General features: G+C 42.1%; 1 protein-coding gene across 1 annotated transcript in view; it reads right to left on the bottom strand.

Moving 5' to 3' along the window:
• LOC122549388 (uncharacterized) overlaps positions 1-22,538 on the bottom strand; it is a 510,886-nt gene that overhangs the window by 109,905 nt on the left and 378,443 nt on the right. The window contains exon 24 of the mRNA XM_087985979.1: positions 16,531-16,698. Coding sequence (XP_087842105.1) covers positions 16,531-16,698 — 168 coding nt within the window. The remainder of the gene's footprint in view (positions 1-16,530; positions 16,699-22,538) is intronic.

Below are 22,538 nucleotides of genomic sequence, written 5' to 3'. Positions count from 1 at the left end.
GGAGCGTTGGAGGCTGAGAGGTGACCTTTTCGAGGGGCATGGATAGGATAAATAGAGGGTGGTACAAAGGATGGTACGCTTATAGAATGAGCTGCCAGAAAAGTGGTGGAGGCCAGTACAATTGCAACATTTAAAAGGCATATGGATGGGTATATGAATAGGAAGGGTTTCACGGGATATGGGCTGGCTGCTGGTAGGTGGGACTAGTTTGAGTTGGGATATTTGGTCGGCATGGATGAGTTGAACCGAATGGTCTGTTGCCATGCTGTACATCTCTGTGACTCGATGACTCTCATGGCGTATTTTCTTTCTGCTGGTTAATCTTTAACTCATTTTTTTTCTGCTCTTTTAATCTTTGTGCATATACTTTTTCAGTAAATTTGACGTTTTCTTTAACCTCCTTAATATGTCATGATGCTGGGTCCTCACAATAGAATTTGTCTTTATTCTTTTTCTGAATAGCATTTATTCTAGGTATTCTGCAATATCCCCTATGATATCTGCCACTGCTTCTGTCTTAGAACCGTCCTTTTCTCCCTTCAAACTGAATGTAAAATTCAATCATGTTACTGTTATCTAATGTGTCTTCGATATGAGGTCATTAATTAATCCTGTCACATTACACAATAGCAATTCTAATATAATCTGCTCTATGATTTTATTTTCAGAACATACTGCTTGAAGAAGCTATTATAAATGCATTCTGTAAACTCTTCTTTCAAGCTATCATTACCAATGTGATTTTTCCAGTTTATATGTAGATTAATATCACCCATTATTATTGCTGTCTCTCTATAAAACATACTCAATATTGCACTTTTATTTTCGTGTACTTCATCCTATATTGTGGTTATTGTTAGGCGTTCTATAAACCAGTCCTACTCGTGACCTCTTTCCCCTCCTGTATCTCATTTCCACCCAAATTGATTTTGCACTCTGATAACAATGCCTACAATGAGTAACAGAGCTACCACTCCACCTTTACCTATCTTCCTATTTTTCATGAATGTCATGTATCCCTCATTTCTCAGGGCCCAATCATTACCATCGTGCAGTCACACAATGGCTACCAGATTTATTTACTTTAATGTGTGCAAACAATAGACTTAATTGTTATGCATGCATTAAAATACAGAACTTTTAGTTTTGTCTTATTTTATGTGTAACATCTCGTACTGGCTATGAGTGTTATCATTGGTTTATTCTCTCCTGTCCTTTCTTGCCATTTTTCACCTCTATTTCTGATACTGTTATTTTCTTCTCCATCCTTGGCTCGACCTCTTGATATGCTACAAATAGCACAGAATGACAGAAGTGATAAGGCACAAAGGAGGCCTTTGGGCCTATCGTGTCTGCAGTGACTGACCAAATGAACATCATAATTCCATTGTCCAGCCTTTGGTCTGTCTACTTGCATATTGTTTCTAATCAAAAAAATTACCTCATTGCCCTTGAATGCCTCAGTTGAACCTGCCTTCACCACACTTCTAGGCAGTGTATTCAGGCCAGAACTACTCATTGTCTAAAAATGTTTTTTCTCATATCACATTTACTTCTTTTGTAAATAACTTTAAATCTGTTCCCCTTCCACCTCAATCCTTCTGCAAGCGAACAGTTTCTCTCTATCTGCTCTAACCAGTCCTCTCGCAATTTTGGAAACTTCTACCAGATGTAAGGAACAAAGAAGAAAGAACAAAGAAAATTTACAGTCCAAGAACAGGCCCTTAGGCCCTCCAAGCCTGAGCCGATCAAAATCTACTGTCTACACCTGTCGATAAATTCCTAAGCCATCTGTATCACTCTGCTCCCCACCTCCTCATGCATCTGTCCAGACTCATCTTAAATGAATCTATTGTGTCTGTCTCCATCACCTCTGCTGGCAACACGTTCCATACCCTCTGTGTGAAGTACTTGCCGCATGTATCCCCCTTAAACTTTCCACCTCTCACCTTGAAAGCGTGACCTCTCGTTATGGAATCCTTCACCCTGGGGAAAAGCTTGTCTCTATCCAACCTGTCTATACCCTTCATGATTTTGTAAATCTCAATCAGGTTCCCCCTCAATCCCCTTGTTTCTAATGAAAATAAACCTAACCTACTCAACCTCTCTTCATAGCTAGCACCTTCCATACCAGGTAACATCCTCGTAAACCTTCTCTGCACCCTCTCCAAAGCATCCACATCCTTTTGGTAATGTGACAACCAGAACTGTACACAGTATTCTAAATGTTTTGTACAATGTTAACATGACTTGCCATCTCTTATACTCAATACCCTGTCCGATGAAGGCAAGCATACTATATGCCTTCTTGACCACTCTATCCACCTGTGCAGCAACCTTCAGGGTACAGTGGACCTGCACTCCCAGATCTCTCTGCTCATCAACTTTTCCCAAGGCTCTTCCTTTCATTGTATAATTCGCTCTAGAATTAGTCTTGCCTAAATACATCACCTCACATTTGTCTGGATTGAAATCCATCTGCCACTTCTCTGCCCAACTCTCTAGTCTATCTATATCCTCCTGTATTCTCTGACAGTCCCTTATGCTTTCTACTACTCCACCAAACTTCGTGTCATCTGCAAACTTGCTGATCACACCAACAGTGCTCGCTTCAAGATCATTTATGTATATTACAAACAGCAGTGGCCCCAACACTGACCCCTGTGGAACACCACTGGTCACCTTTCTCCATTTCGAGAAACTCCCTTCAACTACTACTCTCTGTCTCCTGTTGCTCAACCAGTTCTTTATCCACCTAGCTAGAACACCCTGCACACTATGTGACTTCACTTTTTCCATTAGTCTACCAAGGGGAACCTTATCAAACGCCTTACTAAAGTCCATGTATATGACATCAACAGCCCTTCCTTCATCTGTCAACTTGATCACTTCCTCGAAGAACTCTATTAAGTGGGTAAGGCACGATCTCCCCCGCACAAAACCATGTTGCACATCACTGATAAGCTCATTCTTTTCTAAATATAAATAGATCCTATCCCTCAGTACTCTCTCCAGCAACTTTCCCACCACCAACATCAGGCTCACTGCTCTGTAGTTACCTGGAATATCCCTACTATCCTTCTTGTACAGGGGGACAACATGAGCAACCATCCAGTCCTCCGGCACCTCACCTGTATTTAAGGATGCCACAAAGATATCTGTCAGGCCCCCAGCTATTTCCTCTCTTGCCTCCTCAGCAACCTGGGATAGATCCCATCGGTTCTGGGGATTTGTCCATCTTAATAACCTCTAGCCTACCCAACACATCTTCCCTACAGTGTTTTTTGATCCCTGACTTGAATGTCTTCCAGTATCATGATGACATGTCAATTCACCTACCCACACCACAGCCCTCACTCTCATTCAAAGAAACTGGCAACTAACATAAGGGAATCAAAATGTCTTCTCTCGGCATATAGTCAAAGGTGGTAAAGGGAGGAGAGGGAGAACAAAACAGGGATTTACATATCTCAGTGAAAGACATGAGTATTAGCAAACTTGATCTAAAATTGGCTTACAAATAAGAAGCAAAGGGTGATGGTGAAAATGAGATAAAATCTTTTATGACTGGAAGCCTGTAACTAATATTAGACTGCAGCGATTGATGTTAAGACCTTTGCTGTTTATGTATATTAAATGTGCATGTAGAAGATATGATAAGTAAGTTTGCAGAGGATACAAAAATTGGTAGTGCTGTTGACAGTAAAGAGGATGATCTCAGGCTACGTCTAATATTGATCAGCTGTTAAATTGGGCAGAGCAACAATTTTACGGGAGAAGGTGCACAGGAGATTCACCAGGATGTTGCCTGGGATGAAAAATCTCAGAGACAGGATAGGCTGGGTTTGCTTTCCTTGGAGCATAGAAACATAGACTCCTTACAGTGTGGAAACAGGCCCTTCGGCCCAACAAGTCCACACCAACCCTCCGAAGAGTAACCCACCCAGACTCTTTCCTCTGCTACTTTACAGTTATCCCTGACTAATGCACCTAACCTACAAATCCCTAAATGCTGTGGGCAATTTAGCATGGCCAATTCATCTAATCTGCACATTTTTGGATTGTGGGAGGAAACCCACGCAGACATGGGGAGAATGTGCAAAATCCACACATACAGTCACCTGAGCGGGAATCGAAGCCAGGTCCCTGGCGTTGAGAGGGAGCAGTGCTAACCACTGAGCTACCATGCCGCCCCAAAGCAGAGAAGGCTGAAGGAGGATCTGATTGATGATTGAGAATTTATTTTCTATGTCAAACCTTTCAACAACTAGACAGCATGAGTTTAAGGGGAGGAGCAAATAGTTTAGAAAGGATCTGAGAAAACAAATTTTCACCTAGAGGGTGAGAGAAATATCGAATGTGCGGCCACAGAGGGTGGTGGAGTCAGGTACATTTTCAACATTTAAGAAGCATCAGGAAGAGCACTTAAAATGCCAGGGCATACAAGACCGTTGAACAATTGCAGGCAAATGGGATTAGTATAGTTTAATCTTTGTTGGTCATCATAGATATAATGAGTTGAAGGGCCTGTTTCTCAGTTGTATGACTGTATAATTATAGCTTTACATCTATCTTTACTGAGAAAAATGTTGGAAAAGCTGTGCTTGTTTACTTCAAGAAGGAAATTTGATTCAGGTGTTCAAAATCATGAGGACACTAGACAGCGTAGAAATTGATCCCCTAGGCAAAAGGACTAAAAACCAGAAGACATTGATTTATGGTGATGACTACAGAGAAATAAAATGCCAAAATGAGGTAACACCTTATTTTCCTCAGCAAGTAGTTAAGAGCTAAAATGCATTTAGTGAGAATATGGCAGAGACAATTCAGTCATCGTTTTCAAAAGGAAACCGGATGATCAATTGAAGAGAAACACATTACAGTGTCATTGACAAAGGTAGGGGATGAATGATTGGGACTAGATGAACTGTTCCTGCAAAGAAGTGGCATGGACATGAATGACTGAAGGGTTTCCTTTTGTCCTGTAACTATTCTATGGTTGTATCAAATCTAAAACTACTCAGTGTTAGAGATTATTATACAGCAACCGCTGCAGGAAATCTATTGTTTAGAGATGCAAGATAAGAATAGGATCATATTTGGCCGTGACCATCCATTGAATGAAAGAATGTGTCAAGGCCCATAGCTTCATAACATGCAGTTGGGTGAGTTTTCAATGGAGAACACATACGAATAAAACCGCACGTCATTGAAAAGTCGTGAAAGGAAGGGAACAAAAGCTAGTGAAAAGTATAGGAAAGCAAAATTAATAATGCTAAATTTACCAAGGAAAAGATCGAACGTCTAGCTCTCAAATCTGGATTATGAAGGAGAACGTGTAAATAACAGGAAGGACTGTGAATTGTATATTCAATATCTATTGCTGGATGACCTTGAATGAGCCCAGACGCAAAAGGAATGGAGAATATGGTGACTGAAATTATTTTTGTAAAGAAGAAAATGGATGATTTTCCATTTTCAATATAAAGATGGTAAAATGGTGGAACGGATGCCGGTGGTGACCCGACAAATCTGATTTTTATTACATTGATATATTCTGAAGATTACCATTTAAACCTTGAAGATATAAAAAATCCAAAGTCCTCACTCAGGAAGGGGAATAATTAATTTAAAATTAAATATTTTAAATTAAAATCTGGCTATATGTTCCAATATTTTTATTTTCTTTTATCATTGTGGCATAAATGCAAATCTTCCATCTGTCTAAAAGCTGCCATTATTCAGATGTGAATCATGACAATGCCTTTTGGTATGCCATTCTTCTGCCAGGATTATCATAGCTAAACATAATCCTGACCACATCCACGAAATCCAATGACTTCTACAGAAATCAACGATAGGTCCTTCATTGATTATTATCTATTAAAGGTAAATGACAGAACTCTGTTTGCTGTGGTTGATGAGATGAGCTCACTTTTCAGACTGCGACTGAAGCAGGGATCTCCCTGTGCTTATGGTTTTCTGACTGATCGAATTAATTTACTAAGCAACTGGGTTAGCAGATATTTGGACATAGCTTATTTCATGAGAAATGCTGTAAAAATCTAAGTTGTTTCTTATTTAGTTCTGCTCTTTAGATATTGCCCACCAGCATTATCTTCATTAAATAGACCTCAACATTTGGCACTCAGCAAACTGAAGTCTGATGTTATAACAACAAATTAACCCAATGTCAGTTTATAATGGAAGCAGCATTGCCAATAAGATGTAATTTACAGCTGCCAGACTGATGTCACACACTGTAGGCCATTTGTGGTGCTAATTAAATCTCATTAGTTTAGCAAAATGAAATGACTAATTATAATATTACAAAAACTCATCTTTAAACACGTTTCAACATTTATTAATAACTTCATAATAGATTATATGATAATTCAAATGAGATATATTTTTAAAAATCAATCTGTTTAAAAAAGCAAGCTTTCTAAAATTGAAATGTCGCTATTTATACCCAGCTAAAGTTTCAAAGAATTTCATTTGCATGCATGAGCAATTACAGCTGGTATCATTACCAATTACAGACACAATGACACACAGACAGATAGTGACACCATGTCATCAAATTCTTCCAGGCCTCACTAAAAATAATGACTTTTAAATGCAAATACAGCACTTAAAACATATGCCTTTAGGCTATTTAGCACTCCCAAGAGGATAGGGTAACTAAATTTAAATATATTAAAAGTAAACAAGGAAGCAGTTCATGCCCTGGGCCTGTTTGATATGGCAAAGATCATTGGTGCCAATGCTAAATTACCTATTGTAGGTGTGGTCTTATTATTTGAAGGCATTTCCAACTTTCCATATTAACTGAGAGTTTTCACAAGACACTGTCCTGAAGACTGAAATGAAATATTAGTTGTTTCTTCACACTATTGAATGCAAGGCCCCAGTTGGAGGTGTACTCTTAGTTTTTGACCAGAGGAGGCCAGTTTCTAGCTTTAAGTCAAGTTTAAAACAAGGAAAGAAGGGAAGCATTGCAGATTGAAAGAATGAGAGCTTGGAAGGGAGAAAACGTAAAATCATCGAGGAAGTGGGTGACCTTGGAGGTTTCATTACTTTTCCAATGTTTAAACCCAAAACCAAGACCTTGTCTCTCCAAAAAGGATGGGTACAGCATAAAAAGAGGCGATTCAGTCTATTATATTCATGCCAATTAGCAACGGTCTAACTACATTAATCCCATTTTTCAGTTTATGGTCCACTACCCTGAAGACTGTGGGAATGCAAGTGAATATTTAAGCATGATTAAATGAAGGGAGAGTTTCTGGCTAAATCCACATTTGTGGGCAGTGAGGTGCAAACTCCTAGGTGAAAAAAATTCTCAGTGTTCTCTTAGTCTTATACCTCTTACCTTCAATCTATGCCCCCTGGTTATTGACCACTCTACTCATGGAATAAAAATAGGCGAAAGATTAGATTTTTTTTTTAGATTACTTTACAGTGTGGAAACAGGCCCTTCGGCCCAACAAGTCCACACCGCCCCGCCGAAGCGCAAACCACCCATACCCCTACATTTACCCCTTACCTAACACTATGGGCAATTTAGCATGGCCAATTCACCTGACCTGCACATCTTTGGCCTGTGGGAGGAAACCGGAGCACCCGGAGGAAACCCACGCAGACACGGGGAGAATGTGCAAACTCCACACAGTCAGTCGCCTGAGGCGGGAATTGAACCTGGATCTCTGGCGCTGCGAGGCAGCAGTGCTAACCACTGTGCCACCGTGCCGCCCAGAAAGTGAGGACTGCAGATCACAGTCAAGATTAGAGCAGTGCTGGAAAAGCACAGCAGGTCAGGCAGCATCCAAGGAGCAGGAAAATCGACATTTCAGGCAAAAGCCCTTCATAAGACAAAGTGCCTTCCTATCCAATTTACTTATACCCCTCACAATTGTATGCAATTCTATTACGTTTTCTCTCGACCTTCGCTGCTGCAAGGAAAACAAGCCCAGCCTATCCAATAATTAGATAATAATAAGGGGGAGGTGAGGGTCTAGTGGTATTATCACTCGACTATCACTTGACCAGAAACCCAGAAAAATGTTCTGGGGACCTGAATTTGAATCCCGCCATGATGGATAGCAGATGGTGGAATTTGAATTCAATTTAAAAAATCTTGAATTAAGGATCAACTGATGACCATGAAACCATTGTCAATTGTCAGAAAAGCCCATCTGACAAAACTCTAATGCCCTTTAGGGAAGGAAATCTACCATTCTTACCTGGTCTGGCCTACATATGACTCCAGAACCACAGCAATGTGGTTGACTCTCAACTGTCCTCTGAAATGGCTTAGCAAGCCTCTCAGTTGCATTAATCGCTAGAAAGTCACACCAAAGAAATGAAACCAGACGGATGAAACCTCGCAACAACCTTGGAACCGTAAACAACAATGGCAAAAACACAAACAGCCCTGTCGACCAAAGTCCTCCTTCCCAACATCTGGGGGCGAGTGCCAAAATTGGGAGAACTGTCTCACAGACTAGTCAAGGAACAGTCTGATATAGTCATTCTTACAGAATCATACCTTACAGATAACACCCCAGACACCATCATACCATCCCTGGATATGGACTCCAGCAGGACACACCCAGCAGAGGTGGCGGCACAGTGGTACACAGTCAGGGGGCAGTTGCCCTGAGAGTCCTTGACATCGACTCTGGACCCCATGAAGTCTCATGGCTTTGGGTTAAACATGTACAAGGAAACCTCTTACTGGTTACCATGTACCCTCCTTCTTCGGCTGATGAATCAGTGTGCCTCCATATTGAACAACACATGGAGGAAGTACTGAGGGTACCAAGTGTGGCTTGTCAGCAGCATTACTGACTGAGCTGGTTGGGTCCTAAAGGACGTAGCTGCTAGACTAGATCTGTGGCAGGTGGTGAAGGAACCTATAAGAAGGAAAAAACATACTTGACCTCATCCTTACTAATCTGCCAGCTGCAGAAGCATCTGTCCATGACAATACAGGTAAAACTGATCACCGCATAGTCCTTGTGGAGATGAAGCCCTGCCTTCACATTGAGAATAACCTATCATCGTACTAAATGGGACAGACTTCGAACCGATCTAGCAGCTCAAGATTGGGCATCCAAAAGGCTCTGTGGGCCATCCAAAGCAGCAGAACTGCACTCCAGCACAATCTGCAACCTCATGGCCTGGCATATCCCCCACTGAACCATGAGCATCAAGCCAGGGGATCAACCCTGGTTCAATGGAGAGTGGAGGAGGGCATGCCAGGAGCAGCATCAAGCTTACCTAAAAATGAGGTGTTAACCTGGTGAAGCTACCAAACAATCTCAGAGACGCCCAGTTTGCGTTTCGCCAGGGACACTCAGCTCCTGATCTCATTACAGCCTTGGTTCAAACATGGCCAAAAGACTACTTGCATGCCAAACGGCATAAACAGAAAGTTATAAGATAGGGCTAAGTGATCTCACAACCAACAGATCAGATCTAAGCTCTGCAGTCCTTCCACATCCAGTCATGAGTAGTGGTGGACAATTGAACAACTCACTGGAGGAGAAGGCTCCACAAATATTCCCAACCTCAATGATGGAGGAACCCAACACATCAGTGCAAAAGATAAAGCTGAGGCATCTGCAATAATCTTCAGTCAGAAGTGCTAAGTGGGTGATCTATTTCGGGCTCCTCCAGTGGTCCCCAGCGTCACAGATACCAGTCTACAGCCAATTCAATTCACTTCACATGATATCAAGAAACGGCTGGAGGAACTGGATACTGGAAAGGCAATGGGTCCTGATAACATTCCAGCAATGATACTGAAAATGTGTGCTCCCTGACCCAAGCTCTTCCAGTACAGTTACAGCATTGGCACCTACCTGACAATGTGGAAAATTGCCCAGGTTTATCCTGCACACAAAAAGCAAGACAAATCTAACCCAGCCAATTACTGCCCAGTCTACTCTCCATCATCAGTAAAGTGATGAAAGGGGTCATCAACAGTGCTATCAAGCAGCACCTGCTCAGCAACAATCTCAGAGACGCCCAGTTTGGGTTTCGCCAGGGACACTCAGCTCCTGATCTCATTACAGCCTTGGTTCAAACATGGCCAAAAGAACTGAATTCTACAGGTGAGGTGAGAGTGACTGCCCTTGACATCAAGGCCACATTTGACTGAGTATGGCATCAAGGAACCCTGGCAAAACTGGAATCAATGAGTATCAGGGGGCAAGCACTCCGCTGCTTAGAGTCATACCTGGCACAAAGGAAGATGGTTGTGGTTGTGGAGGATCAAGAGGAGAAAGTGAGGTCTGCAGATGCTGGAGATCAGAGCTGGAGATGTGTTGCTGGAAAAGCGCAGCAGGTCAGGCAGCATCCAGGGAACAGGAGAATCGACGTTTCGGGCATAAGCCCTTCTTCAGGATTCCTGAAGAAGGGCTTATGCCCGAAACGTCGATTCTCCTGTTCCCTGGATGCTGCCTGACCTGCTGCGCTTTTCCAGCAACACATCTCCAGTTGTGGAGGATCAGTCAGCTGAGCTCCAAGGCATCTCTGCAGGAGTCCCTCAGGGTATTATCCTAGGCCCAACAATCTTCAGTTGCTTCATCAATGACCTTCCCTCTGCTATAAGGTCAGAAGTGGGGATGATCGTCGATGATTGCATTGTGTTCAGCCAACAAGTGACAAGTAACATTCACGCCACACAAATGCCAGACAATTACCATCACCAATAAGAGACACTCTAACCACTGCCCCTTGACATTCAATGGTGTTATCATCACTGAATCCCCCATTGTCAATATCCTTAAGGTTACCATTGATCAGAAACCCAACTGGACTCACCACATAAACACAGTGGCTACTAGAGCAGGTCAGAGACTAGGAATACTGCAGTGAGTAACTCACCTCCTGATACCCCAAGGTCTATCCACCAACTACAACGCACAAGTCAGGAGTGTGATGGAATGCTTCCCACTTCCCTGGATGGGTGCAGTTCCAACAATACCCAAGAAGCTTGACACCATCCAGGACAAAGCAACCCGCACATCTACAAGCATTCAATCCCTGCACCACCAGCACTCAGTAGCAGCAGTGTGTACTTTCTACAAGATGCACTGCAAACATTCACCAAAGATCCTTAGACAGAACCATCCAAACCTACGACCACTTCCATCTAGAAGGACAAGTGCAGCAGATACTTGAGAACACCACCACTTGCAAGTTCCCCCCCAAGCCACTCACCATTCTGACTTGGAAATATACCACAATTTCTTCACAGTCGTTGGTCAAAATCCTGGAATTCCTTCCCTATTGGCATTGTGGGTTAACCCATAGCAAGTGGACTGTAGCGATTCAAGAAGACAGCTCACCACCACCTTCTGAAGGGCAAATAAGGATTGTCTAGCAATGCTGGCCAGCCAGTGACGCCCAAGTCCCACAAATCAATTTAAAAAAAAAGCTCAGATCCTTCAGTCCAGGCAGCTCTGCACCCTCTCCAGTGCAATCACATCTTTCCCATAATCAGAACTGCACTCAGTACTCCAGTTGTGACCTAAGAGCTTTATACAGTTCTGGCATGCCTCCCTTCTCTTGTACTCTATGTCTCAGTTAATAAAGACAAGTATTGCATGTGCCTCCTTAGCCACCTATCTATCTGTCTTGCTAACTTCAGGGATCTGTAGATAAGTACACCAAGGTTTCTTTGATCTTCAGTACGTTCCAGGGTCCTACCATTTATAGCACAATCCCTTGCTTTGTTAGCTCTCACCACGCTTTTCTCGACTGGATTCCAATTGCCACTGTTCAGCCCATCTGACCAGCTCATTGATATCCTCCCTGCTGTTTATAGCTATCTTCTTCACCATTTACCATCCTTCTAATTTTTGTGTCAACAATGAACTTCTTGATCATATTCCTTACATTTTACTTCTAAAATCATGAATGTACATCATAAGCAGCTAGGGCCCGAGCACTGAGCCCTGTGGAAGGCAATATATTTCTTCAAAACAGTCAGTATTACAATTAAAACTTCAGTGAAGAATTCAGTACAGTATCACAAAATACAGGTTTACAAAAGACTTGGAAATAAAAAGGAATGCCTCCAAAATTGTTGTGAAACACTGTGTAGTTAGAAAGACAGATATTCAATTTAAAACATCATTAGCGAACATAAAAATACCAGAAGGCCATAAGATATTGGAGCAGAAATGGGCCATTTGACCTATCTTGTCTGCCTTGCCATTTAACAAAATCACTGTTGTTCTGATAATCCTCAACTCCACTTTCCTGCCTTTTTCCCCAGAAGCGTCAATTCCTTACTGATTAAAAATCTGTCTCTCTCAGCCTTGAGTATACTCAATGACCCAGCCTCAACAGCCCTCTGTGATAAATAATTCAACATTCGCGAGCCACCAAGAGAAGAAATTCCTCCATATTTCTGATTTAAAAGGGCGACCCCTTACTCTCAGATTACACCGACTGTCCCAGACTCTCCCATAAAAGGAAACAACCTCTCAGCATCTGGCCCCTGAAGTCATGCCCCTTAAGAACCTTCTTTGTTTCAGTAAGATTTCCTCTCACACTTTTAAAGCCCAACCTACTAAATCTGTCTTTATAAGAAAAATTGTCTGTACTGAGATTAACCGAATGACCCTTACCCAGAGTGTCTCGATGTCAGTATATTTTCATTTAGACTTTACCTGTGGTGCGTGAAGCACACATTCTGGCTGTTACTCTAATCTTTTTCTCTGTTTTTAAATTACTCCTTACCTTATCATTTCCACCTGACTCCTATCCATATGACCATCAACAATAAGAGCAGGCCCCTTGAGCCTCATCCACCATTCAATAGGATCATGGCTGATCTAAGAGTCAGTTAGACTCGAAACGTCAGCTCTTTTCTCTCCTTACAGGTGCTGCCAGACCTGCTGAGATTTTCCAGCACTTTCTCTTTTGGTCTAAGATTCCTCACATCCACTTTCCTGCCTTTTCACTGTAACTCTTAATTCCACTACAAATCAATAATCTATCTATCTCAGCCTTAAAGATCACAAGGATTTTGCCCTCAGTCTTTCTGTGGCAAGGAATTCCAAAGGCTGACAACTCTGAGAGAAGAATTTCATTCTCATTTCAGTCTTAAACTGGTACCCCTTATTCGGAGGTTATGTCCCCTAGTCCTGGACTCTCCCAAGAGGGGAAAGATTCTTTCAGCATTTACCTTGTCAAGCTGATAAGAATCTTGCATGTTTCAATGAGATCATCTCTCATTCTTCTAAACTCCAGTGAGTAGAGTCCCAAACTGTTTAGGCTTTGCTCATAAAGACAATCTCTCACACCTGGGATCATCTTAGTGAATCTTCTCTGAACTGCCTCAAATGAAAAGATATCTTTCCTTAATAAGGGGACCAAAACTGCTCACAGTATTCCAGATGTGGTCTCATCAGCAACTTGTACAGTTGTAGTAAGACTTCCCTACTCTTATCAGGGCAGGCTGGTGGCTCTGTGGTTAGCACTGCTGCTTCACAGCACCAGGGACCTAGGTTTGATTCCAGCCTCAAGTGACTGTATGGAGTTTGTATGTTCTCTTGTGCCTGTGGGAGTTTCTGCTAGGTGCTCTGATATCCTTCCACAGTCCAAAGAAGTGCAGGTTAAGTGGATTGGCCATTCTAAATGGCCCTGTAGTGTCCAGGAAGGTGTAAATTAGGTGAATTAGCCAATGTGGGATTATGGGGACAGAATAGGGGGCTAGGTCTGGATGGAATGCTATTTGGAGGGTTGGTGCAAACTCAATGTTCCAAATGATGTCTTTCCGCACTGTAGGATTCTGTGATTCTATCCCTCAATCCTGTTGAAATAATGGACAACATTCCATTCAGCTGATTATTCACTGCACCTCTGTGTTCGCTTTCTATGTTTCATGCACAAATACAAGAAGAAGGAAACATACTTAAGGTTGAGGAGTCAAGGATCAGTCAGGGCTGTAGAGGCTTACAAAGTAGCCAGGAAGGAATTGAAGAATGGAATTAGGAGAGCAAGAAGGGGACATTAAAAATCTTTAGCGAGTAAGATTAAGGAAAACCCTAAGGCAATCTACACTTATGTAAGGAATAAGAGGATGGTCAGAATGAGGGTAGGGCCGATCAAGCATAGTGGAGGGAATTTGTGCCTGGAGTTGGAGGAAGTAGGGGAGGTTCTTAATGAATACTTTGCTTCAGTATTCACTACTGAGAGGGACCTTGATGTTTCTGAGGACAGCACGAAACAGGATGATATGCTCAAACAGGTTGATGGTAAGAAGGAGGATGTGCTGAAAATGTTGAACAACAAAGGACAGATAAGTCCCCTGGGCCAGACAGGATATACCCAAAGTTACTACAGGAAGTGAAGGAAGAGATTACTGCGCCTTTGGCGATGACCTTTGCATCGATGATTGCAGGTGGCAAGTATTATTTCCTTGTTCAAGAAATGGAATAGAGATAATCCTGGGAATTACAGACCAGTCAGTCTTACATCTGTGGTGAGCAAATTATTGGAGAGGATTCTGAGAGAAAGGATTTATGATTACTTGAAAAACCATAGTTTGATTATGGATAGCGAGCATGACTTTATGAGGGGCAGGTCATGACTTACAAGCCTTTTTGAATTATTTGAGAATGTGACAAAACACATTGATGAAGGCAGAGCAGTGGATGTGGCATACATGGATGTTAGCAAGGCATTTCATAAGGTTCCCCATGGTAGGTTCATTCAGAAAATAAGGAGGCATGGAATACAGGGAAATTTGGTTGCCTGTATACAGAATTGGTTGGCCCATAGAAGTGAGAGGGTGGTAGCAGATGGAAAATATTCAGCCTGGAGCTTGGTGACCAGTGGTGTTCTACAGGGATCTGTTCTGGGACCTTTGCTCTTTGTGATTTTTATAAATGACTTGGATGAGGAAGTGGAAGAATGGGTTAGTAAGTTTGCCGATGACACAAAGGTTGGTGGAGTGGTGGATAGTGTAGAGGGCTCTTGTAGGTTGCAATGGAACATTGATGGTAAGTGGCAGATGGAGTTAAACCTGGAAAAATGTGAAGTGATTCATTTTGGAAGGTCAAATTTGAATACAGAACAGAGGATTAAAGGCACGATTCTTGGCAGTGTGCATGAGCAGAGGGATCTTGGGGTCCATGTTCATAGATCCCTCAAAGTTGCCACCGAAGTTGATAGGGTTGTTAAGAAGACTTATGGTGTATTGGCTTTCATTAGCAGGGGGATTGAGTTTAAGAGCCATGAGGATGTGCTGCATCTCTATAAAGCCCTGGATCACACTTGGAATATTGTGTTCACTTCTGGTTGCCTCATTATAGAATGGATGCGGAAGCTTTGGAGAGGGTGCAGAAGAGATTTACCAGGATGCTGCTGGTACTGGAGGGCATGTCTTATGAAGAGAGGTTGAGGGAGCTAGGGCTTTTCTCATTGGAGTGAAGAAAGATGAGAGGTGACTTGATAGAGGTGCACAAGATGCTGAGAGGCGTAGATAGAGTGAATCATCAGAGACTTTTTCCCAGGGCAGAAATGACTATCACAAGGGTGTATAATTTTAAGGTGATTGGAGGAAGGTTTAGGAGAGATGTCAGAGGTCAGTTCTTTACACAGAACGTGGTGGGTGCATGGAATGCATGGCCAGCGATGCCTGATAGATTAAGGACATTTAATCTAGTCTTGGATAGGCACATGAATGATTGTAAAATGTAGGTTTTATAGGTTAGTTTGATCTTAGAGTAGGATAAAAAGTTGGCACAACATCCAGGGCCAAAGGACCGGTACTGTCCTACGTTCTATGTCCCCCAATTCCCTTTGTGTTGCATTTTTCTCCACTTTTCATCACTTAAATAAAATTCTGTTCTTTTAATCTCCCTTCTAAAATGAACAACTTCACATTTTCCCATATTATGTTCCATTTAGTCAATTTTTTGCCAACTTACTTAACCCATCAAAACCTCTCTGTAAACTATTTGTATCTCTCTCACAACCTGTCTTTCCACTTATTTTTGTGTTGTCTGAAAATGTGGCTGCAGTATACTTTCCTCCTTCATCCAAATCATTAATATATATCTTAAACAGTTGTGGTCCCAGAATTGACCTCTGTCCACTGGTTACCACCCTGGTAATAGGTTGCTAACTTGAAAAAAAACGCTGTATACCTACTCACTGTTTCCTGCCCATTAGCCAATTCTCTATCTGTGTCAATATACTACCTCCAACACTGTGGGCTTTTATCTTACGGCTCAGCCTTTTGTGTGTTTCCTTGTTGGATGCCTTCTGGAAGCCCAAATACAATACATCTATTGGTTCCCTTCTATCCAATCTGTTTGAGAGATCCTTGAAAATCTACAATTAAATACTCAGTAGACATGTTTAATATCCTTCTGATCCCCATTTATCCTTGCTGCCAGTAACCTGGTTCCAGCTTGTCTCAAGTGGAGCACATTCCAATGGTTCTATTTCTTTGTGTCATAATAATGCTGGTGTTCAGTGAAACAGGAAACTATAGTATACCTCTTCAGCGTGGCTTTTTGTCTTTATTTCAGCTGTAGACATCTTGAATTGAAAATCTTTGGCATGAGACTTCTCTTTCAGTAGCTCTTCACAGACATTATGATATTTATGTTGTAGCTGTTTCAACTCTTCTTCCAGCGCAGATATATGACTTTCCTGGTCCTTAATCTGAAAGCATCAAGGCATTCCACTTATTGTAATGAGAATATAATGGGAACCAACATGCTTTACAGTCTATTATTCTCACTTGGAATGATTAATTTTAAAAGTCACAGGAAAGTGAGTTACAATTCAAACAAACTTCTCATTCCATTGATCCAAATGATCTTTGATATCTCAGTTCATGTATGTCAGTTCAGGCATGGGCTCACAGCACCAAACTGTATCAGGATGACTTAAAAATACTTTTCTACCAATATAAGGTCTAAGATTTCAAATGCTCTCATTTATAGAGTCATACAGCACAGAAATAGACACTTCTAGAACATAGAACATAGAACAATACAGCACAGAACAGGCCCTTCGGCCCACGATGTTGTGCTGAACATTTGTCCTAGCTTAAGCACCCATCCATGTACCTATCCAATTGCTGCTTAAAGGCCACCAATGATTCTGACTCTGCCACTCCCACAGGCAGCGCATTCCATGCCCCCACCACTCTCTGGGTAAAGAACCTACCCCTGACATCCCCCCTATACCTTCCACCCTTCACCTTAAATTTATGTCCCCTTGTAACACTCTGTTGTACCGGGGAAAAAGTCTCTGACTGTCTACTCTATCTATTCCCCTGATCATCTTATAAACCTCTATCAAGTCACCCCTCATCCTTCGCCGTTCCAATGAGAAAAGGCCTAGCACTCTCAACCTATCCTCGTACGACCTATTCTCCATTCTAGGCAACATCCTGGTAAATCTCCTCTGCACCCTCTCCAAAGCTTCCACATCTTTCCGAAAGTGAGGCGACCAGAACTGCACACAGTACTCCATATGTGGCCTTACCAAGGTCCTATACAGCTGCAACATCACCTCACGACTCTTAAATTCAATCCCTCCGCTAATGAACGCTAATACACCATAGGCCTTCTTACAAGCTCTATCCACCTGAGTAGCAACTTTCAAAGAGCTATGAACATAGACCCCAAAATCCCGCTGCTCCTCCACCTTACTAAGAACCCTACCATTAACCCTGTATTCCGCATTCTTATTTGTCCTTCCAAAATGGACAACCTCACACTTGACAGGGTTGAACTCCATCTGCCACTCCTCAGCCCAGCTCTGCATCATATCTAAGTCCCTTTGCAGCCGACAACAGCCCTCCTCACTATCCATAACTCCACCAATCTTCGTATCATCTGCAAATTTACTGACCCACCCTTCGACTCCCTCTTCCAAGTCATTAATAAACATTACAAACAGCAGAGGACCCAGAACTGATCCCTGCGGAACTCCACTGGTAACTGGGCTCCAGGCTGAATATTCAACATCCACCACCACTCTCTGACTTCGACCGGTTAGCCAGTTCTATCCAACTGGCCAAATTTCCCACTATCCCATGCCTCCTGACTTTCCGCTTAAGCCTACCATAGGGAACCTTATCAAATGCCTTACTAAAATCCATGTACACTACATCCACTGCTCTACCCTCATCCACATGCTTGGTCATGTTCAACTCAGCCAACCATGTTCCCAAGCTAAATTGGATCAACTTGCCTGCATTAGCCCATAATCCCTCTAAATCTTCCCTATCCATGTACCTGTCCACATGTCTTTTAAATGTTGTAACTATACCTGCATCTACCACTTCCTCTGGCAGTTCATTCCAGAAATGAATCACCCTCTGTATGAAAACGTTGCCCCCTCAGGTCCCTTTTCAAGCTTTCTCATCTCACCTTAAAAATATGCCCAAAAACCAAATCAAAAATTGCTGGAAAGGCTCAGCAAGTGTGTCAGCATTTGTGGAGAGAAATCAGAGATAAAGTTTTGAGTTGAGTGAAAATTCCTCAGATTTCTCTCCAGAGATGCTGCCAGACCTGCACAGCTTTTCTAGCAATTTTTGTTTTTGTTTCTGATTTACAACATCCATAGTTCTTTCAGCTTTCAAAGATGTGCCCACCCCAAGGAAAAGACATTTGCTATTCACCTTATCTGCACAACTTCCTAATTTTATAAACCTCTATAAGGTCACTTTTCAACCACTTACATTCCAGTGAAAAACATCCCAGTTTTTCCAGTCTCTCCTTACTGGTGGAGAGAAGTGTGAAAAGGTCACACTGATGCATAGCTATAACCAAGGCTGACATATACAGTTAAAAGGTTTAGACTAAAAGTTTAGTCTGTATCTAATCATGGTAAACCTGACCTAAAGCAGCTCAATCTGAATGTATGATAGGAAAGAGTCCCGTTCTGAAGACCACCATCTCATTCAATACCAAAAAAAACACTCCAAGTTGAGAAATATTTATGAGTGAATGGTTTAAATTCTTTCCTTGAGCACAATGTTCAATAAGTTTGGTGTAGCCTTATAGATGCACTGCTAACCCAACAAAATTCTGGCATCAGCTTAACCCTCTGCTTCTTTTGTGGGCTTACAGTCAGGTAAACATTTACAAAACAGATATTGCTGTTTAAAGCAGCATTTGTCTGAAATTGTATGTCACGCACACCTCTATGATGGCCCTCAGCCACAGGAACATTTGCACTCATTTTAGCCTTAGATTTTACTGCTCCCAGAAAGAAGGAAATCTATCTCGGCTTCACTTAGATTTTATAAGCAACTCACCTACTAGACTTGTTGTCACTGCTCTTATATTCAAAATTCCATTCTTAATCCACTCCTCCGTTCCTGTGTAAAATCTTGGGAAATCCCTACTTTGGGTTTCTTTGTTAATTAAAGGAACCCAAACATGATGACTGATTGATTGTAAATTAGTGTCATTTCTGGTTGTGATAGAATAATCTCACTTGTGATACATTCTGGTTACAAGAGACTGACAGGTGACATGATGGAAAATTAGGCCTTCATTTACAGTGTTTTATTGACCCCAACTGCTTCAAGGGAACCAAATATCAATAATTAATGTACATCAGAAATTTAGCAAAATGCCACACAGATGGTGTGAAAACTTAAAGGCAAAGACTTGTAGAATCCTTGACCTAGATTGTGTTGAGACAAATTACTTGAGTACCAAGCCCACCATATTTTTCTTGCTTTAGTCAACTTTAGCCTTAGAATGATTTTTCGAGTTAATACATATCTGAGCATGTGTCATCAACAATTCTGAGATTCTGACCTGTTTGGATGGGTACAGGTGCCTTTTGCAGTTGAATTGTTCAAATAAACAGCAAGATAATTATGAGATTAAATCAGTTTCCAAAAAGGTTTCAATGAAACAAGCATATAAGAAAGTGTGTTCTGAGCGGAGAGATTGTAGGGATATTACATGTTACATTGACGGATCATGACTGGGAGAAGTCACTTCTGATCAAGGCGTAAACAATAATACCGTTGCACTTCGATACTATTGCTCAGATATCAGCATGTACTGAGTATTACTTGTACTAAATAAAACAAAACACAATCATGAATTCAGGCATCAGTCTGAATCATTTCAGAACTGAAGAATAAAGCATTTATTGACTCTAATGCTTGCCAAAGGTCATTTGTGAACAATGACACAACATAACTACTTATAAAAATTGAAAGTTCATTTACTATCTCCATTTCACTTTTTGTTTAATTTTGAGATTATCCACTTCTGCTTCTAATTCAGACATGTGGTAGTTTAATTTAACCAAATGCCTTTGTTGCTTCTGATACTGGCTCTGTTCCTCATTGACCACATCCCTTAAAGTCCTTACTAAATCCTCTTGCCGTTGAAACGACAACATAAATAACAACACTATTAAAGCATTAAAAGAACTAAATAAAATAAATAATTTACATTTCAGAGCTTGTTTTGAAGTCACTACCAAGTTATCTTAAATGACAAATCTATTAAAGTAGACTGACAATCGTTATTGCCAATAGGAAAGATGTAACTGTTCTGGAAATGTACATGCATTCAAAGAGAAGTTTGATACTGCTTGGGAGAAAGATTTCAGGTGGAACCTTCTGTTGGTGATGTGAGTCTTGCTGCTAGCTGGCTAGCCAGTGAGATACCAGGAGTACACCAACTAACAAAGACCTGTTTGGTCTTTCATCAGTTAGGTAGTTCCAAGGACACTGGAAGGTCTTTCTCTGGATTTACATTTCGAGGGTAGATGTCCTGCTTGCGAGCAATTGCTACATCGGAGGCTGTTGCTGCTACCAGAAGGGAAATGCACAGTCTAAAGATCTAGGAGTCAAATGAATGAATTGTGGATAGGGGAGTGAGCAACATGAGACGAGGGGATGAAATGGAGAATAGTGAATCAGAACCAAGGGTTAGAACTGGCTGTCTGTGCTCAGTGCCTGTGCTCTTTAACAGGCACCAAGTGCCTTTTGTCAAGTGCGCCCATCAATGAAACAAAAAAACAGCCACACTCCTTTTGCTTCAGGGAAGTTTGTTGTTTATAGGTTTGCTTTCCACTGGTTTCATGGACTTTTCAAAGGTTCCAACTGACAATGGGGCAGGAAGTTTGACTATAAACCTTCTGTCCCCCTAAACTAAATTCTAATGGAGGTAGGAAAGGGGTGGAGATCAGATACAATTCCTCCCCTCCCCAATGAAAGGTTCAACATGCCTTCTATCTTCATCACCTGTAGCAGCATAACACTACCAAAAACTTTTGACATCATCCACTTATGAGGGCTTTCAAGCAATATTTAAAAAAAAGTCACTCAACTATCACTTGATGTAACTTTGAATGAAAAGTAATCTTTCAGCTATAAGTTGATGTTAAGTTTTCAGGTTTCTTTTTTTTCTTCTCTTCCTTTGTTTAGTTCTGTGTGGGCTTTCAGAGTAGCGGGATATGGATGTTAGGGCAGTTGCATGTTCCTCCTGCAGAATGTGGCAGGTGAGAGACACTTCACATATCTCTGCCGACTACATCTGCAGGAAGTGCACCCAACTCCAGCTCCTCGAAAACCAAGTTAGGGAACTGGAGCTGGAGCTGGATGAACTACGGATCATTCGGGAGGCTGAGGGGGAAATTGAGAAGATGTACAGGGAGGTGGTCACTCCCCAGACACAGGATAAGGACAGCTGAGTTACTGTCAGGGGGAGGAAAGGGAACCGACGGTCAGAGCAGGGATCCCTTGTGGCTGTTCCCTTCAGCAATAAGTACACCGTTTTGGATACTGCTGGTGGGGACAGCCTACCAGGGGAAAGTCATAGTTATCAGATCTCTGGCACTGAGCCTGGCACTGTGGCTCAGAAGGGAAGGGGGGGAATAGAAAAGCGCTAGTGGTAGGGACTCAATAGTTAGACGGATTGACAGGAGGGTTTGTGGTCAGGAACAGGGTTCCTGGAAAGTATGTTACCTCCCTGGTGACAGGGTCCGGGAAGTCACTGATCGGGTTTACAAGATTCTGAAGGGGGAGGGTGAGCAGCTAGAAATCGTGGTACATATTGGCACCAATGATATAGCCAGGAAAGGGATTGAGGATCTGAAAAGTGACTAAAGAGAGTTAGGTTGGAAGCTGAAGAGCAGGACGAGTAGAGTGGTAATCTCAGGTTTGCTACCAGTGCCAAGAGATAGTGAGATGAGGAACAGTCAGCGAATATAGCTCAACACTTGGCTGCGAGGCTGGTGCAGGAGGGAGGGCTTCAGATACCTAGACCATCGGGATACCTTCTGGGGAAGGTGGGACCTGTATAAGAAGGACGGGTTGCACCTGAACTGGAGGGGCACAAATGTCCTGGGTGGGAGATTTGCTTGTGCGATTCGGGAGGGTTTAAACTAGTTTGGCAGGGGGGTGGGAATCAGAGCTGCATATCTGAGAGGGGCAGTTGCTGACAGAACAGCGACAGGATATATTGAAGCTATCAGGAAGGTTTCTCATGTGATGAAACATAGGGATCGTTTAA

Source organism: Chiloscyllium plagiosum, unplaced genomic scaffold (genome assembly GCF_037043375.1).
Source record: "Chiloscyllium plagiosum isolate Xiang-an unplaced genomic scaffold, Cpla_swu_hap1 HiC_scaffold_4, whole genome shotgun sequence".
Lineage (NCBI taxonomy): Eukaryota > Metazoa > Chordata > Chondrichthyes > Orectolobiformes > Hemiscylliidae > Chiloscyllium > Chiloscyllium plagiosum.
This window is presented reverse-complemented; position numbering and strand designations above follow the sequence as displayed.